We start from the raw sequence: 18,978 nt of genomic DNA, 5'->3' as shown, positions 1-18,978 counted from the left end.
GTTTGCATTTGTGGACCCCATACCTGATGATGAAAAATGCTCTATTTACAATTATCTATCGGTCCCTCCAATTTTTAGTCGATTGCTCATCATAACCTTTGGGGCGATTTTCTCAAAATAGCAGGAGTGTTGACCCAACATATCTTAGGTTTTACACAACCAACCTGCCAAATTTGAGCCCAATCGGTTGGCCATGTCCGAGGCCTTCCCCTTGTTAGTCAAAATTGTGAAAACTGTGCAGTGCCAACAAAGCACATTTTCCACCAGTAGCAGCTAACAATGTTGATGATTTGTCCTGGTAACAGTATGGCAACCCAGTGCACTGAACTCTGCACCGGAGAATGGATGACTGTGGGTGTCTGCATCAGGCCTGAGTGGTGCCAAACTGGGGAGATCTTAGTTCATGCCCCAGAACATGGGAAGGTCGCTGGATCCCAGCAAGTAGAGCTTGGGCCACAGTAGAATTCATGGCTGCAAAGAATCTGGACAGTAACTTAGCAGTAGAGGGTTCAAGACCCAATGATAGTGCTGGTAGCTGTATCATAGGAGCATCATTGTCTCTGTGGCAGCATTTGACACAGAAAGTGCATCATAAAATAGCCCAGCCATTGGACAGTACCTGGCTGGACTCACGGGGATATAAATATTACAGTTAAGAGGCTTATAATAAGGAAGAGGTAGCATTGCTCTAGTCTTCCATCACACAGAAACTATAACTAAGTCCTCAGACACTGACTACTCTTTGAGGGGCAGACAGTGTCTGAAGACTTAGTCATTGCCTCATGGAAATAAGTTGGAGCTTGGAAGTGGCTCATTGCACAAACTACTGTGGTGGTATGGGACACTGACTGCAGTGGTCAGTGGCTGGAACAGGGTACTGAGGTTACAGTCACCATTTGGTTCATTACACAACCAAGAATTTTGTGGAAAGTTACATTCAATAATTTGGTTATTTCATAAACTAACATGTTATTTTAAAAAGTTATATATTCTTGGAAACAAAATTCAAGAATACAGAATTGTAATAGGGTTTTTAAATGATTGTATTTTAAGATTCAGATATTCTGGAACATGAAAATTTTGAATGGGCCTACTAATAACTTGTAAAATATTAAGGTTTCAGAAAAAGTAATATGTTTATTGTAAAGTGGATAATGAGGGCTCTTAAATAGCGTACATCAGTCAAAAAAACAAACAATTTATGGCAGGGTTGAATTTTGATGCACACATGGGTTATAGTGAATACTCCCTTATATAAAATGTTTCCATAATGTATCATAAGAACACAAAAACTATAGCATGAATAATCAACTTTAGTTAAGTACTGCATCAATAATAACTTAGCAGTTTTGTGTTATCAGTTGGCTACAGTCGTATCTCAAGACAGAAAATAAAAAGTTGTATTGAATAGCTCAGGTGCAGTATATGTTGTTTCATCACATTCATAATGGAGTTCCATTACATGTGGTGTGCCTCAGGGCTCAATTCTTGGGCCAATATTATTCCTACTTTTTATAAATGATCTACCATCATGTACAAACCTGCTGTGTAAATTCACATTATTTGCTGATGATACTAGAATTTTTATGAAGAGTAGAACAGATAGTAGTCTTGATGAATCCATTAATTACATACTCTCAGGTATGGTTAATTGGTTCTAGGTGAACCGTCTCTCATTAAATTCCAGTAAGACCAGCTTTATTCAGTTTGTAGTGATTTGCCTACTTTGTTTCTTAATTGATCATTTGTTGATTGCCCCCAGTGTTGACATACTGGCAGAAAAATGGGGTTTCTAGACTCCGACAATGACTACTGTAAATAATGTAGCCGACAGGTGCACAGTTGCGTTTCACAGTATTTTAATTTCACTGTTCACAACTCCCTAATAATACACAGTTCTATGACCAGTGCACTATTGTTTACCTTTCAATAAGTCTCATTAATAGTGTGCAGGCAGACCTCCACGTTCTGCTACAATAGTTTACTATTGAACACCTACGAGCAGTAAAAACCTAACCACAAAGTTCACAGTTCTTAAGAATAGGAAGGTATGTATGGAGCAGACACTGTAATTGTTTTAATAGATGGCCTAATTGTTTAACGCTTATTCCACAGTTAAGTTGAAGCATTGTTGTTGTTCTAGCCAACACAGATTTCTCATCTGAAACTCGGCCATGGACTGACTGTCTCATGACCAAAAACTGGGCCCTTATTTATCATCACAATAATAGCTACTGAAACTACACATTGTACAAAGTTAAATTTACAGAAAAAATAGAATTAAAACTTAACTCATTAAATTAACTGAATACATAAAATAATTGAGTCTTTTTAACAATTTCTTCTACTACAAGAGTTAGGCTGAATTATTTGTTAAATTATGAAATTAACAAATGTAAGAATGTAAACAATACTTTTGACAAAAGTGTTAGTTACTTTGGAATTAATTAAGGGCTGGATTGCTAACATGTTTTCGAATAGAGTCAAATAGATACTTTAAGATTAATAGCATTTTGTCTTCCAAATGTTTATACTTATTAGACAATTTATATTTGCTTATAAGTCAACAATAGAATTTAAGTTATGAAATGATCATTGATTTCACCCAATAATGAAAGATACTAACAAATAATAGACAAAATAAATTAGAAAATCAATTACATACATAACACTAAGCACAAAATTAGATCTGATGTTATATTCTTTAAAACTGAGAGTCAGCCTTTCTCTATTATGAAAATACAGGTTATATACATACATGTTAATGGTATTTAGTTAAAATTAAAAAAACTAATTTAAGGAGGCAGATGGCATAACAAGAGGGGAATTAAAAATATCCCAGCTTTCTTCATCACAAGTTTTGTACAAAATCAGAAAAAGAGAGAGAGATAAGTGTGACATGTGGTAATCAGTGAATAGAAAGAATGGAAATAACAAAATTTCCTGGAGTGCACATTGACAGGAAAATTAACTGGTCTTCGCATATTATAGATTTCTGTAAGAGGCTTAGCTCTGCTACGTATGCTTTACGGGTTGTCATTACGTGTATTGAACCTAACGCTGCAAAAGTGGCATGCTATGCCTATTTTCACTCACTTATTGAATACGGCATTATTTTTTGGGGCAACCAGCCACTAGAAGGAGAGTGTTCATTGTTCAGAAGTGAGCTTTAGAGGCTATATGTGGATTGCACCCAAGACACTCATGAAGAAATAGCTTTTGAAAACTTAACTACATGCTAATATATTTTTTTCTCATGTGTTTTGGCTGTAAAAATATAGAGATACTTCAACCAAACAGTTATTTTAATAAGCATAATACATGGACGAAGAATGGCATACACAGCGAGTGTAGAAATTTGAGCTTGGTGCAAAAGGGTGTCCACTACACTGGAACAAAACTCTTCAATGCTCTTTTACTGAAATAAAGACAGAGATTCATAACAAGAGCAAGTTTAAGAAAGCCCTAAAATATTTCTGCTAGAAAAAGCTTTTTACAGTCTAGATGAATTTTTAAGTAAATAAATTGCAAAATTTTAACAATGCCAGGTGAATTTTATTTAACTTGAGCTCTGTATCCATTTGTGCTCTGTATCTGTTTTTTACATAGTGCTTTAATGGTTCTAAGAAAATATGTATAGTCTTTTTTCTGTATTGCTGCTCAAAGAATTACTGTATAAATTTTTATATAATTATGTATTCAAATGTCTGTATATGCTAATGCGAATGTCTGTAAAAAAACTGACATGTTCCACATCCTTGTGAACCCAACACAATTGGACCTGTGGAACATGAAATGAAATCAATCAATCAATCAATCAATCATGGTATGTAGATTATGTGTATAGCAGAAAACAGAAAAAAATAAATCTCAAAGCATGGGAAATTTTCCGATTTTTCCATGCAAATATACTATAATTAGAACAACTTTAAGGACAGAATTAAAGGGATATAACAAGAAAATTAAAAACTTAATTTAGAGTTGAATTTTAGTTGACATTTAATGTAAATAATGTGGGAACCATGAAAATCACATTAAACGTTATAAAAGCAGAATACACTTATTGATACTTTTCCTGAATATTGTGAATCTTGAAGCAAGGTTCCATACATAAGCTCATAAAGGGAAGGTATATGTGTAAGTATGTGAATGAGACTAGAGAACATGTAAAATGTGACTCTTGATGTTTCAAACCAAAAGAAAAAAAATCAAGAGGATAATAGTGACCTCTGATGTTCCAAAATAACTGAAAAATATTTGACATGAAAATAGCAGCCTATATGTGTGGGATCAATAGAAAAGTATTTGAAGAAAAAATGATAACTTCGAACATGCAAACAGCACTTAAATTACATTCAATGCAATAAAAAAAAGAGGCCAACAAAAAAAAATCTGGAAAGAGCTGAACACACATGTTTGCACTGCCCACAGCTGGCAAGTTAAGGAGTACAACTGTAGATAGTGAATCGATTCCACCTTCATACATTCCAATGTGTAAGCCAAACTTTGATGGCAGGGAAGAACAAAACTAAAAATCAATGACAAGAAAAGAGCTGAGTATCACAAGATCATTGAAAATATGTCCATCAGTGGGAATGTGATACATTTCAGTGAGCTGAGACAAGTGAGGGTTAAGCCAGGCCATGACAGTCCTTTCATTTTACACTGTTGCTTACCGTCATGACCTGGTGCCAGTGGATACATGACTCCCTCTTGCGCTTAGTGGTGCCTCTTTGGATGACGCATAGTTATAACAACTGACATATTGATACATCTGGTAAGATTAGAAGAGAAATGTCTATTTTTACTTAAGGTAATATAACTGAATTCCACAAAATTTGAATATCTGTGACCACAGTAAAAGAAGAAAATATAACTTCATGAACATACAACTATAAATCCTTTCATTAAATATCATTATTTTCATCAAAGCATTCAGATACACAACAATTTGGCAGTAGAAATATAGAAAAAAAAATACAATGTCTCAGAGTTTTTTCTTGGAGGAATCTGACAGTATTCTTGTTTGTTTATTGTTTCTAAATTGTACCTGAAATTTTTGCATGAGTTGAAATAAACATGAAGTCTTAAAATGAAGATATTATTTTCATAAAATAAATGTGTAATAACGTGAAAGTTCTGTGAATAAATGTTTCACATACATAAAATGTATAACTATTTCTATCATTTATATTTACTGTTGTGTGTGATAAGAGATATAGAGAAACACACACACCCACACCCACACTCACTCACTCTCTCTCTCTCTCTCTCTCTCTCTCTCTCTCTCTCTCTCTCTCTAGCTCTCTCTCTCACACACACACACACACAATGAGTACTAACACAGTTCTTGTAAGTACAAAAGTCTAAGACAGCTATTTACTAGTTTATTTGTGTGCTGACTCCATCTCCTTTGCTTTTAATCCATATACCAGTTAATTTCACAAGTAGTGTTTCATTTATTGTATTGTAATGGGAGGCCATTTCTATTCCTGTGAGACTGCTGTTTGTCATGTGTTTCCTCCATCCTGCCAAGTGAGCAGGGCCGCTGTAAAACTCTGGGTTCTTATCAGCAAAGCCTCAAAGAATAAAAAATGAGACAAAGAGATTCCCAGTTGGGAATACTTGACAGGTCCTGAGAGAATTAACAGATCTAGCATGTGCCGACAACTAATGGAAACCTTCTGAAAACCTCAGTTAGAGAAGGGAATTGGAACTACTTTCAACTTCTTTTTTCCAAAAGTAATAACATGTCGTTTCTGAGTAAATATGAAGACCTAGTGTGAGTACATGTAAAACATCCACATGAGTAAGACTTGCTCAGCATGTACTACATGATACTTGAAGACCTATTCAGTAATCTTCATGAAAACAACAATAAAATAATCAGCCTCACAGTAGTGACAAATAAATTTAACAACTACTTTTCAAACATAGCACACCATCTGTTTACCAAACATTACAACTCACAACCAGACTGCAATACACTCCAGTCAGATACAAAAATTCTTACAAGAACCCTATTTATGTCTCCTACAACAAGTAAGGAATTATCTGTCATTATAAAAAGGTTACCCAATAAATATTCAGCAGGTACTGATGAAATACCAGATATTATCTTCAAAGCAAATGTAACATCTATTGTAGAACCATTAATGGATATTTTCAATTCATCATTCACGAGTGGTATATCCCGGAAAATTCTGAAAATGGCAAAAGTGACACCACTGTACATGAAAGGGGACAAACATGAAGCTGCAAACTATAGACCTGTATCAGTATTGTCAGGCTTTGGCAAAATTCTTGAAAGACTATTTCTTAGAAGGCTGACAGCCTTCCTAAATAAAGCAAACGTAATAAGTGATGTGTAACATGGATTCAGAACTGGCAGATCAACATGGTCAGCTATTTATACCTTATTAAATGAAATTCTAACAGGAATAGATAATAAGCAACATGTATCTGACATATTTCTTGACCTTAGTAAAGCCTTTGATGTAAGTGATCATAATATGCTGTTGTAGAAGTTAGGTAATTATGGAATATGAGGCCTGCCAAACAAATGGATACATTTCTACCTTCATGACTGTCAACAGACCACTCAACTGAAATACAAAGACATAAAAACACAAAAAATGTAATTTTTACAGTAATGCATAAAACATTACATATGGAGTTCCTCAAGGGTCAGTCCATGGGCCATTTCGTTTCATTTTTTATGTTAATTATTTCCAGAAAAAATAACTACAGGGACAACAGAACTTTTGCAGATGCCAGAAATATGCTAATCAAATCATGTGATGAGGAAACCGTACAAAAAAACAGCTACAGGTATAATACAAAATTTAACACAATGATTCAGAACAAAGACGCTAATAATAAACAATGATAAAACAGTGACAGTCAATTTTCACAGTTTACAGAAACTACATCCTGCAAGACTGATTTTTAAAATTGATGGAAAAACTGTTGCATCTGTGAGATATACAAAATTTTTAGGTATACATATTCAGCAAAACCTAAAATGGGAGACACATCTTAATCATGTAAATAAAAAGTTAAACACACTTACATATGCATTAAGAATCCTCTCACAAAATTCAAGCCGTGCATCAGTGATCACAATGTACCATGACAGTATTCAGTCGCTGCTGATGCACAGTATTATCTTTTGGGGGAACTCCTTAGGCACCAACAAAACATTAAGGCTACAGAAAAAGATTGTTAGGATAATAAACCATGCTGAGTACAGGGACTCCTGTAGCCCAGTATTTAAAAATCATAATATACTGTCTCTTCCTTGCTTATATATGCATGAAATACTAAATTTCACCAAAGAAAGTATTTTAAAAGATGTAAATATCTTCAAGTATAACTGTGATTTCCACCCTCATGATACTAGGCAGAAGCATTATTTGCATGTAAATACAGTAAGTACAAACATTTGTAAGAGAGGAGTGTATCATACTGGCATAATGCTGTATGATCACATGCCAAACTATCTCCCACAGATGCAAAATTTACAAAAGTTTAAGGTGAAACTGAAAGAGTATTTGCTTGACCACTGCTTCTATTCTGTTTTTGAGTTTTTAGAGTACCAGAAAACTGTAGTGTAATTGCTCAAATGTTCTTAGCCAATCTATCACATTATTTCATTATATTAATGTTGTCATCAATATTCAACATGTATTGAATAATTTTTAATTACTTATCTTTTCAAAATAACAATGTGTATGATGTTCTATATACTGTACCAACCTGACTTGTCCTACATCATTTGTGCCAAATGTGTACCTAAACATGATTTACAGGACTAATAATAAAAAAATACAAATACATCTGAGGTGTGTATGGGATGGTTGTGTTTACGCTCTTGATTACTATATCTTGTCATGAGCAAAATTTACAATTCAGTGTCATCTTTTTGTGAACTGGTTGATGAATACTTATCAGACAGCAAATTAATTTATTTGTAAATACAATGAGGCTATGAATGAAACTGCTGTTCCACATTGAACAACAAAGCAAGATTTGGATATTTACTTCATCACATTTTTATAAAGCTATCCACAATTATTCGACAACCATTTTCCACAGTTTCAAGTGCCATGTAGTTGTAGGTTGTAAGCGTGTACAGAAACGTACAGACTAACATGCTGTTACTTAAATTACTGGAAAAAGAAAGATGGTTCTTGACATGTTGTCTTCTACATTAAAACATATTTTTATTTTCATAATTTTTATTTTACAGTAAGTCTTAAATTGACACCGATGAAAATATCAGTAAAACTGGAGATTTGTTCATTACCACATCACAAATAAATTCATTCTCATCATGGGTAGGCCGTGAACAACAAAAGAGAAATGTATTATGCAATCATTTGTTGTAAATGTTATTTTTCATATTATGCTTATTTAATGTTGTTGTGAAGAACTGATTCCAATTTAATTATTTTCTTTGTGATACTGAGGTAATAAGCTTTCTCAAGTTGTACTGTACATTCAGCGTGAACGGTTTGAAGGCTGTTGTTGTCGATATTTCAGCATTTCAAGATGAGCTTCATAGTAAGATGTCTTATGGTATGAGTAGTATTCTGGATTCTTATATTCACCATCTTTGGAAGCCCCAGGGCCCACTTCTGGAAGAAGAGCTGCTTTGTTTACTTGCATCTCACAACCATACAAAATCAATGAACATCAGTATACATACCTCCTGAACTTAGCTGAAAAACAGCAGAACTTAAGGATGGAACTTCTCCTGAGTCAGTAACAGGTTGTTCTTCACATTCAATTTCATCTGGTAAATCAGGAGAGACCGGTCCTCTGACTATCAAGTAGTCTGTGTAGTCTCTGTTTTCAGACACCTGTAAAATTGTAGTTTTTAATTCAAACACACAGTTTACACAAATTCTGCACTGTTTAAACCTTTCTCAACATATTCAATATAGCTGAGACTCTAGAGTGTTGTGTTAAACAGTGTGAATGAAACTATTCGCTATTATAATGGACCTCCTACTTGTCATCATCATTATCATTTAATGGCCCATTTTGATCCATTACATACATTGTTAGCACATAAAAGGGCTCATTGTCCAAAGGTGTTGACAGGAATATGTTTCAAAACATTATGACTTTTAGTAATAGAATGGTAAGAATCTCAAACAAACAAATACAAAAGCTTCCTTCCTTTGTGCTCACCTCTGATTCTGCATTTGTTTGTTCTTCACTTTCATCTGATATTTCTGGACAGACTGGCCCTCTGACTATCAAGCAGTCCATGTAATCTCTGTCTTCAAACAGCTGTAAAATTTTAGTTGTTAGTTCAAACATAAACATTGCACAAATTCTGGACTGTTTAAATCTTTCTCAACGTATTAAATACAGCTGAGCCTCTAGAGTGTTGTGTTAAATGGTGTGAATGAAACTATTCACTATTGTAATGGAACTCCTATTTGTCATCATCATCAGCATAACCATTTATTGACCCATTCAGATCCCTTACATTCTTTGTTATTACATTAAACATAGGGCTCAATTTCTGAAGGTGATAATAGGAATCTCCATCAAAACATTGTGACTTTTAGTAACGGAGTCATGAGAATCTAGATAAACCGATATAAATGCTTCCTTCCTTTGTGTTCACCTTTGATTCACCATTTGTCTGTTCACTTTCATCTGATATGTCTGGACAGACTGACTCTCTGACTATGAAGTAGTCTCTGTTTTCAAACAACTTTAAAATTTTAGTTGTTAATTAGAGTACAAACTTTATATAAATTCTGCACAGTTTAAACCTTTCTCAACATGTTAAACATAGCTCAGCCTCTAGAGTGTTGTGTTAAATGGCGTGACTGAAACAATTCAATACTATGATGAATCTCCAACATATCATCAGCAGCAGCATAATCATTCAATGGCCCATTTTAATCCATTACATACAGGATGCCCATAATTAATGTTCTAGTTTCAAAACGTTGCAGAGAAAGAACCACTGCTCAGAATGACATCAAATCTGAACAGCATAATATTGACACACCCCAGTGGGGATTAAGGTAAGTTTCACCAGTAGCTGGCACTGTAAATATCTAAACACAAATCAGATCAGCTACAAATGACAGATAAATCACAATATGATTAGAGTTGCACATTACATCACCCATTATGCTCAATATGCATGACTTTACAAGTCTGGCAGTCAACAACTGTGGCACAGCTGGTTAGGTAAGCTGATCCACCAAAGCAATGTCTTGCCATACTGGATGAGAAGAATTGGTTTTCAATTGTCCTGGGGCCAAAAAAATGCATAAAAACAAAATACATTGGTTTTCAATTGTCTTAGGGCCAAAAACCTCATAAAAAGGAAAATTCATCAGTTTCTAATTGTTGTGACACTGGTGCAAGACAAGTTGAATGTGCTGTCCACCGTTTTCTGACACAAGTTGAAATCAAGAAACATCATGTTCCACAACAGATCATTGTCTTGGGGGTCATTTTCATTAAGTGTTACACAATGCATGCTTTTGTTTGACCTACATTTGTAATTGGAGTACTGAATATAACATCTTTCAGATAACTCCACAGCCATAAGTCACATGGATTAACATTAGGTGATCTCAATGTCCAGGATGTAGGGAAACCACGGCTGATAATTCTAGCTTTTCCAAAAAGCCTCTGCAACTCCCATTCCACTGGCTGTGTAGTGTGCAGAGGAGCATCACCTTGCATAAAAATGATCCTACTGACACATCCATACTATTGAAGGGGTGGGGTGATGATGCACAAAAGATCGACATAGCATTTACCAGTGAAAGAACAGGTAACAGGATATGCAGGACTCATCTCTCAAAAAAGTACAGCCGTACAATAAACAATGGTATCATCCCACACTTCAGTCAAATCTGTGGCACTGGTTGATATGTATGTGGATTTCTGGTTGGGGTTGATGTGGTGGAAGAGACCAAACAATGAGGTCATCGGTCTCTGGATTTTCAGTAACACTCTGTATTGACATGTCTTTGAAGATGGAAATGGGCTTTGTCTGTCCACAGAATGTTCCTTCATCATTCATTGTGCACTTCCATGCGAGCCAGAAATTCCAGAGTAAACATTTGTCTTGCTGGTAGGTCATAGGAAGTGTGGTATTGATAGCCATGATGCCACGGCGTAGGTTGGCACTATGACACCAACACCGACAACAGTGCCCTCTAGCCGGTGCTGTTCTCTATGAGCTCCACTCCAGTTTCAGCCCATTTGATGAAGAGCAGATGGCTGGGCACCTCAGTGAAAAGTTATTTATTACTCTTCTTGCACCATAAACCACTTTTACTTTCTTGCAGTACTGACATGTATTACCTTTTCCTGCTCCTGCTCCTACCCACCCACCACCTTCCAGGTAGGATACGGAGGTTTGCGATGAGATTTTTATTTTTTCTGCTCTCCTATCAGTTGCTTTCTTTGCTCAGTCCTGCTTTCTTTTCATGTTAGTCTCACTATAAGACTCTCATTTGTGTAAACTATGGCTTTGCCACAGGAACAGGCTTCACTATCCCATCTTGCATTTTTTCAGGCTCAGCAAATTATGCAGCTGCTTGCTGCCATAAATGGACTGGTCACACTACAAACTGCAGCTACTTCAGCACATCTGACACCACCACCTGTACTGACACTGTCGCCGATGGTGCCGCCATTTTATGCCTTTAATCCTAGTGTTGAATGCTGACCAGAATACATTGACCAGCTCAAGGCACACTTCACAGCTAACAACAACCCAGATCCAGAGCAGCTTGCTTTTTTTCATTGACAACGCAGGTGTTGTGTTGTACCTTGTACCCATTAAATTGTTTCCCACCACCCGCCCAGAAACTAATACGTACCACAAAGTGATTGATGCTTTGAACTCCCACTTCCGTGACAGTGTAAATGTTGTAGCTGCACGTTAAAAACTCTTTCGTCTCTGGCATGGCCCTACTCAGTCAAATAAATCTTGGTTAGCGGACCTTCAGGGACTAATTTCTGATTGTGACTTGAATTGCTCATGTGGACACTCATATGTGTATATAATGATTAGAGCCACTATTGTGGATCACCGCATCTGCGAGCAAATCCTAAAATTTAAGAACCCATCTTTTTAGGGAGTAGTGGACTTGCTAGAAAGACAAGATACATTAGACATGGCTACTACCGCATTCAACATAACCCCAGGAGTGTCTACTGTTAGCACGACACAACATGTGCCCTTCCATCCAGCCCAGCCAGCCACGCTATGCTGCTTGTGCACACGTATACATGATTCAAACCCGGCACCCTCTAAGAAACTAAAATCATGTCCAAACTGCTTTTGTGCCCACCCATGGGACAGTTGCCCTTCCCGTCAAGCACAGTGTTCTTTTTGTAATAAGAAAGGACATGTGCAAGCTGTGTGTAGTAAGAGAAACTTTAATTTACAATTTGTCTCCCCTTCTTGTGACTCGTGTGGGCATCGCCACAATGACAACCGCCGTGACCATGATTTACATCAGCCTATGGATGTTAATGCCATTTATTCAAAGCCTTCTGGTTTACATACTTCAACAGCTCATTGTGTGAATCAAGTTTTGCCTGACACTTCCTCTCACATTCAGCACGATGCGAGGAAACTTTTTGTGACTTTGAACATTTGTGGACATTCTGTTTGCGTGCAGCTGGACACTGGTGCATCAGTTTCTTTACTGAACAAATAAACATATGGCTTGCTTGGTTCACCCCCACTTCTATGTTCACATTCAACACTGACTGCATTTACTGGACAGGGAATCTCAGTGCTCGGCATGTGTAGTTTGCAAGCCAGTATGGTGCGACAACCTACACAGTGTCTTTCCATGTGCTCTGCTCTAGTGATGTACTATGCATCAACCGTAGTGACCACGCAGACAGTGTTGCCACACTATGCGATGATTTTGCTGAACTCTTTTCTGATGGCCTTGGTTGTGCTACAGACTTTGCAGCACATGTTGTAGTGACAGACAATGTCATGCCTGTTTTCAAGCGCGCATGCCTGGTACCGCATGCACTGCACGATGCCGTAGCTGCTGAACTTACGCATTTGCAAGACAGCAGTGTCATCAACCCTGTTTCTGCTTCACCATGGGCTTTCCTCTAGTGTGTGTGAAGAAACTAAACGGTTGTCTCTGTATTTGTGCCGACTTTAAGTCTACAGTAAATCCCCAGACAGTGGTAGCTAAGTTTCCCTTACCACGTCCTGAAGACATTTTTGATAAGCTTGGTGCAGGAAAATTCTTTTCCACAATTGACTTATGGGACACATACTTTCAGATTATGCTTGACAAACAGTCACAGCCCTACTTTGTGATCAACACCCATCTTGGATTGTTCAAGTTTCGCTGACTTCCGTTTGGCTGTGCTTCGCCTCCTGCTATTTTTCAGTCTTATTTGCAGCAGTTGCATGCCACTGTCCCTGGTTGTTCCAACTATCTGCACAATATAGTTCTATCAGGTCACACCCCTGAAAAACATTTGCAGAATTTGTGTGCCTTATTTACTGTACTTTTGCAGGCAGGACTAAACTGTAACAGATACAAGTGCAAATTTTTTCAAACTGAAATTCAGTATTTAGGACATATGATTAACGGACAGGGTATCCACCCCTCCCTGTCACATCTCAGTGTGATTAGAGACTTGCCAGTGCCCATGAACGTGAAAGAACTTCAATCTGTTTTGGACAAAATTTCATATTTATTTGGTTTATACCAAATGCAGCGCAGATTGCAGTGCATTTGCATTCCTTTGGTTTGTTCTTCAGAATGTGACGCTGATTTCCACAAGCTCAAATCTGCTTTGTCGAGTGATCACTGTTTGATTCCGTCCCGTCTCTCCAAACCAGTTGTTTTGGCTCTCGATGGATCTTCTCACGGCATCGAAGTGGTTCTCTCACACCGCATTAATTCTGTTGATCACCTGATCACTTTTGCATCTAAGTTGCTCAATTCTGCCCAGCAAAACTATTCTCAAATCGAGAAAGAAGCTTTAGCTGTTATATGAAGCGACAAAGTTTCATTGTTTTGTGTACAGTCGCAAGTTTTATTTGGTCACCGACCATAAGCTTTCACGTCATTGTTTCACCCATCAAAGCCAGTTCCGGCCCATACTGCAAAAAAGTTGTAACATTGGTCTTTGTTTTTGTCTAACAACAATTACAAAATCTTGTTTTGGCCTATGGCGCAGCATGGCAATGCTGATGCTTTGTCTCGTCTGCCTATCAGTCCTGACGAAGTGTTTGATTCTTCCAAATTGTCATGCATGTTTATTGCTTAGCTGATGGTTTTCCAGTGGATTTTCATCACATTGCTGGCGCAACAGCTGCCATTGCTTCTTTGCAGATTCTTTTGCAGTATATTCGTACTCAGTGGCCTCCATCTGCTATGCAGATTTGAGATCCACTTGTTTGACGTTACTTTGCACAACGTCTTAACTTGTCTGTACACCATGGTGTTATCTTGTTATGAACTGACAATGATCAGTCTCGTGTGGTTGTACCTCATTCGTTGCAGTCGGAATTTCTCCACTTGCTGCACCCTTGTCATTGGGATATAGCACGAATGAAGCAATTAGCACATTGTCATTGCACTTGGATTGGATTTGATAAACATATTGAGAATTTGCTTGATAACTGTTACTCTTGTGCGGAACATTAATCTGCTCCGCACCAGCATTTCTTTGCTTGGCTGACTCCTCCTGCACCTTGGCAGCACGTTCATATTGATTTTGCGAGTCTGTTCTGGGACACCCACTGGTTGATCATTATTGATGCATACAGCAATTTTCCTTTTGTTGTCCCTATGTCTTCCACTACATCTGCCAGACTATTCGGGCTCTGATGTCTATTTTCTGCATTGAGGGCCTTCCTGAAGTTATTGTTACTGACAATGGCCCCCAATTCGTGTCATCAGAGTTTGAAGCATTCTGTGCTGCTAATGGCTTTTGCCATCTGACCTCAGCCCTGTTCCAACCCCAGTCAAATGGCAAGGCTGAACACATTGTGCGTACATTTAATTCACAGATGAGCAAGTTGCACACCACTCACTCTCACGAGTGCGCACTTTGGACTTTCCTTGCTTCATATTGCTCCCAGTTGTGTGGCACTGGTTCCCCAGCAGAACTGCTACATGGCCGCACCCATCGGTTGCTCCTGCAGCTATTGCACCTGCCACTGTGCGCTCCCACTGCTTCGCCTCGTTCCAGCTTGACTCTGCATGCTTTGGCGTTCTATCGCATTTTCTCTGGCAGGCAGCAATGGGAGCAGGGGCGCATTCTTTGCCAGCTTGGCCACACCTTATTTCTCATTTCTGGTCCCTCCGACACTGTCAAGCGACACGGGAACCAAATCCATTTGCGCCGTCCTTCGTGTTCTGTCTGCCTCTGGTTGTTTTCCGGCAGGATTGGAGGCTTCGCAGCTTCCACCGCTTGAGCCCACAACTCAACCGACAGTACCCCCCAGCTCTCACATCTCCCCGGGCTTGCGTCCCATCGTCAACGCTCCAGTCCAGTCACCTGCGCCAGATGGGCTCCTCTCGCCGCTGCCATGGCTGCACCTCCGGCTGCCACCGCCGCCCTCGCTGTCATCGCCGCCCCAGCCACGTTCATCTGTGGTGCCGGAACCAATGGATGCTGAGGCTGTCATCACGCTGCCGCTGCCGTCACTCATGCAGGTCATTGCTCCACCTCCGTCTACTCATCAGAGCATTACCAGTAGCAGTGCGAGGCCTGGGCAGGTTTCCACGGGGCGTTTTCCTCATCACCTCGCGAGCTGTTCAGGGTTGTGGGTAGACAGCATGTCCCAGCAGTTCCGCTGTCTGCCCCCTCAGCTGCACCGCACCTGGGTTGCTCCACCCACCGTCAGAAGCCATATTCAATGATGGTTCATCATTTCAGAGGGGGAGGGATGTGGCATCACTAGCCACTATGCCATGGTGTAGGTTGGCACTATGACACCGACACCAACAACAGCACCCTCTAGCCTGTGCTGTGCTCTACGAGCTCTGCTCCAGTTTCAGCCCATTTGATGAAGAGTAGATGGCCGGGATGCTTCACCTCAGCTTCGCTTAACTTACGACGGGTCTAAGGCTGCACACCTCAGTGCAAAGTTACGTATTAATCTTCTTGCACCAGTAAACCACTTTTACTTCCTTGTAGTACCAAAGTGTATTACATTTTCTTGCTCCTGCTCCTACCCACATGCTGCCCTCCAGGCGGGATACAAAAGGAAGCAGCTTCTGAACGTGGGTGACTTTCTATAGATAGCAATGCAGGTTAATTTGTAGGATTTTATGCACCATGCTCACATTCATGTCCAACATTCGGGCAATTCCTCATGCACTGCATGTTTGCACATCACTGCTCAACCCTTCCTGCAATGCTGCAGCCACATCTTTCACAGATGTCAGGTCAGCTGCTTTCTTCCCTCAGCCACCTTGCACTTCACAAGAATCTGTCTTTTCAAAATTTGTAAACATTTCCTCCAGACCCTTAGGAGACATCGAACTGTTTCTTTTCTTATACCATTGAGTGTCCAGAACTTCTTCAGTGCTACTGGCACACAGTCACTGTTCTTGTAAAAGAGCTTTACCACCAGTGATGATCCTTCATGGGGACTGTCACGTTGGGTGTCTCGGACTTATGAACAGCTATGTGATATGCGTCAGTTGGTGTGCATCATCTGCTACTTACTGTACTGTCTATTGGTAAAGTTTTTGTTAAAATATTTTTGTCCCATGACATTTCCCTCTTCATCAATAATATTCCTTCTGATTTGATGTAATTCTGGGCAATGTTTCTCTTTCTACACTGTTTTGAAAATGGAACTTTGATTATGAGCACCCTGTACTTTATTAACTTAGTACATTAGGTACTGGAGACTCCATTGTCTGACTTCTATCAACAGAATGCTGAGAATTTTGACAAATAAACATAAATGCTTCCTTCCTGTGTGCTTAACCTTTGATTCTGCATTTGCCTGTTCTTCATTTTCATCTGATACGTCTGAACAGATTATCAAGTAGTCTCTGTTTTCAAATATCTGTAAAATTTTAGATATTTTTTCAAATATGGAGTAGATACAAATGTTACATTACATATAGCTTACACAACATAACAAACATAGACGATGTTCTTGTGCATTATTTGAATGTGGTGACTGCAACTTTGCAATATATTATTATAGTACAGATTAGTGTAGAAACTGGTCCCCTAACTTTAAAGAAGAAGCTGATATGAAGTTTTGAAACATGTTAATGTTTTGTATTTATTTTAAACCATAGTCATTTTCTAATCTAGATGAATTGTCTGTCCCCACAGATGTAATTATACAAAAAACTATGTAACCAGATTTCAAAATTATTATTATTTTATTAAAAGCTAGTTTGCAGAACATTCCAGACAATACTGGAAGAACTTGAAATTGCTTTAAAATATTTCCCAACTTTTTTTTTGAATATTTGACAGTAACAGTTTGTTAATCTTGTGCCAAATGCGCAGGGAGAAAATTAGGAAGAAAAACAATTGCGTAATTAAAATTTTGGTTAGAATTAGTCTGGAATAATAATTCACAAAATTATTTCATTAATTTTGATAAGAAAATATATTTCTACCTAAATTATATATTTTGTAAAATATTCTGTAGTGAGAAATGATGCATCAAATTGTCAAAGATTAGTAATTATTAGCTGTACTTCCAATTAAACACCGATCTAAACAATAATAAGTAAAACGCTAACTGTTGATGTTTATTGATCAACAGCGGCAGTGCTCACCTATTTAGTTGCTATTATGTTCAACGTTAAGGCAGGTTATCTGTGTTACTTGTTACCAGATCAAAACTGTGTTAGGTTATGTTTGTTTTTGTCTAGGACATTGCACACAATAGACGAAAAATGATTTGGAACAGCTGTGTAGTTATTAATGTAGTTTCCAAAAATACCAGCAAATAATTCAATCACACTTCCCATAACTAATTTGATTGTTAAAACTTTTCTTAGTGATATGTTTTACACTCAGAGTCTTACACAGGATGTTAAACCGTAGTACTCCTTCCTTCTTCTTTTCGAAAACTGCCACATGGTGATGTACATTGATAATTGTTCGAATAAAACCAACCATAGATTTTCAAAGTATATTTCCACATAATGATTACGATATTTTTCATTTCACATTTTTTTAATGGCAAGATCATACATGGTGGAAATGTATTGTTATTGTATGTAATTGTTAATAAACCAGAAATAAAATACAAATTTAAAACTATCCAGACACCTTTTGTACAATGTAAAATTATGTTACGGAATACGTTTTTATGATTTACAAATGCAACAAGACACAAAACTAAATGATGAATATGGAATGAATTGGGGTTGTTTTCAAAAACTGGAACTAAAATCTGAACTGTAATAAGTGTAAGAATTAGTAAAATGGGCCTGGGATGTCAAAATAAAAAAATAAAAGGCCACTTCTAACCTACATATTTGGGAGAGAGATTTAACAGAGCATGTGATGAAACTTCTTTGTGAAATTTCAGACTACTAGTAAATGAAAAAAATGTTGAAATCATTGCCATGGTTAATAGACACAGAAAAGGAAAAAAAAATGTTGAGGAGGAAAAACTTAGGACCAACTAAAAGAAAAACAAAAAAGTTTTTTAATATCAGTGAGCAGAATATTTTATGTTATTGTGATTGTTGTTGTTGTTGTTGTGGTCGTTACAGTCCAGAGACTGGTTTGATGCAGCTCTCCATTCTACTCTATACTGTACAAGCTTCATCATCTCCTAGTAACTACTGCAGCGTACATCCTTCTGAATCTGCTTAGTGCATTCATCTCTTGGCCTCCCATTACAACTTTTACCCTCCACGCTGTCCTCCAATACTAAATTGGTGATCCCTTGATGCCTTAGAACATGTCCTACCAACCAATCCCTTCTTCTTGTCAAGC

The 18,978-nt window shown here is 37.8% G+C and overlaps 1 protein-coding gene across 4 annotated transcripts in view; it reads right to left on the bottom strand.

Moving 5' to 3' along the window:
- Nucleotides 1-8,184: 8,184 nt before the first annotated feature.
- Nucleotides 8,185-18,978, bottom strand: part of LOC126271987 (uncharacterized) — a 68,123-nt gene continuing 57,329 nt past the window's right edge. For all 4 annotated transcript variants that reach the window (XM_049974461.1, XM_049974462.1, XM_049974460.1 and 1 more), the window contains 3 exons: nt 9,199-9,300; nt 8,711-8,864; nt 8,185-8,639 (listed from right to left, as the gene is read on the bottom strand). In XM_049974461.1, coding sequence (XP_049830418.1) covers nt 8,503-8,639; nt 8,711-8,864; nt 9,199-9,300 — 393 coding nt within the window. In that variant the 3' untranslated portion in view covers nt 8,185-8,502. The remainder of the gene's footprint in view (nt 8,640-8,710; nt 8,865-9,198; nt 9,301-18,978) is intronic.

The sequence above is a fragment of the Schistocerca gregaria genome, chromosome 5 (genome assembly GCF_023897955.1).
Source record: "Schistocerca gregaria isolate iqSchGreg1 chromosome 5, iqSchGreg1.2, whole genome shotgun sequence".
Classification (NCBI taxonomy): Eukaryota; Metazoa; Arthropoda; class Insecta; order Orthoptera; family Acrididae; genus Schistocerca; species Schistocerca gregaria.
The sequence above is the reverse complement of the archived record's forward strand: the minus strand, read 5'-3'. Positions and strand labels throughout refer to the sequence as shown.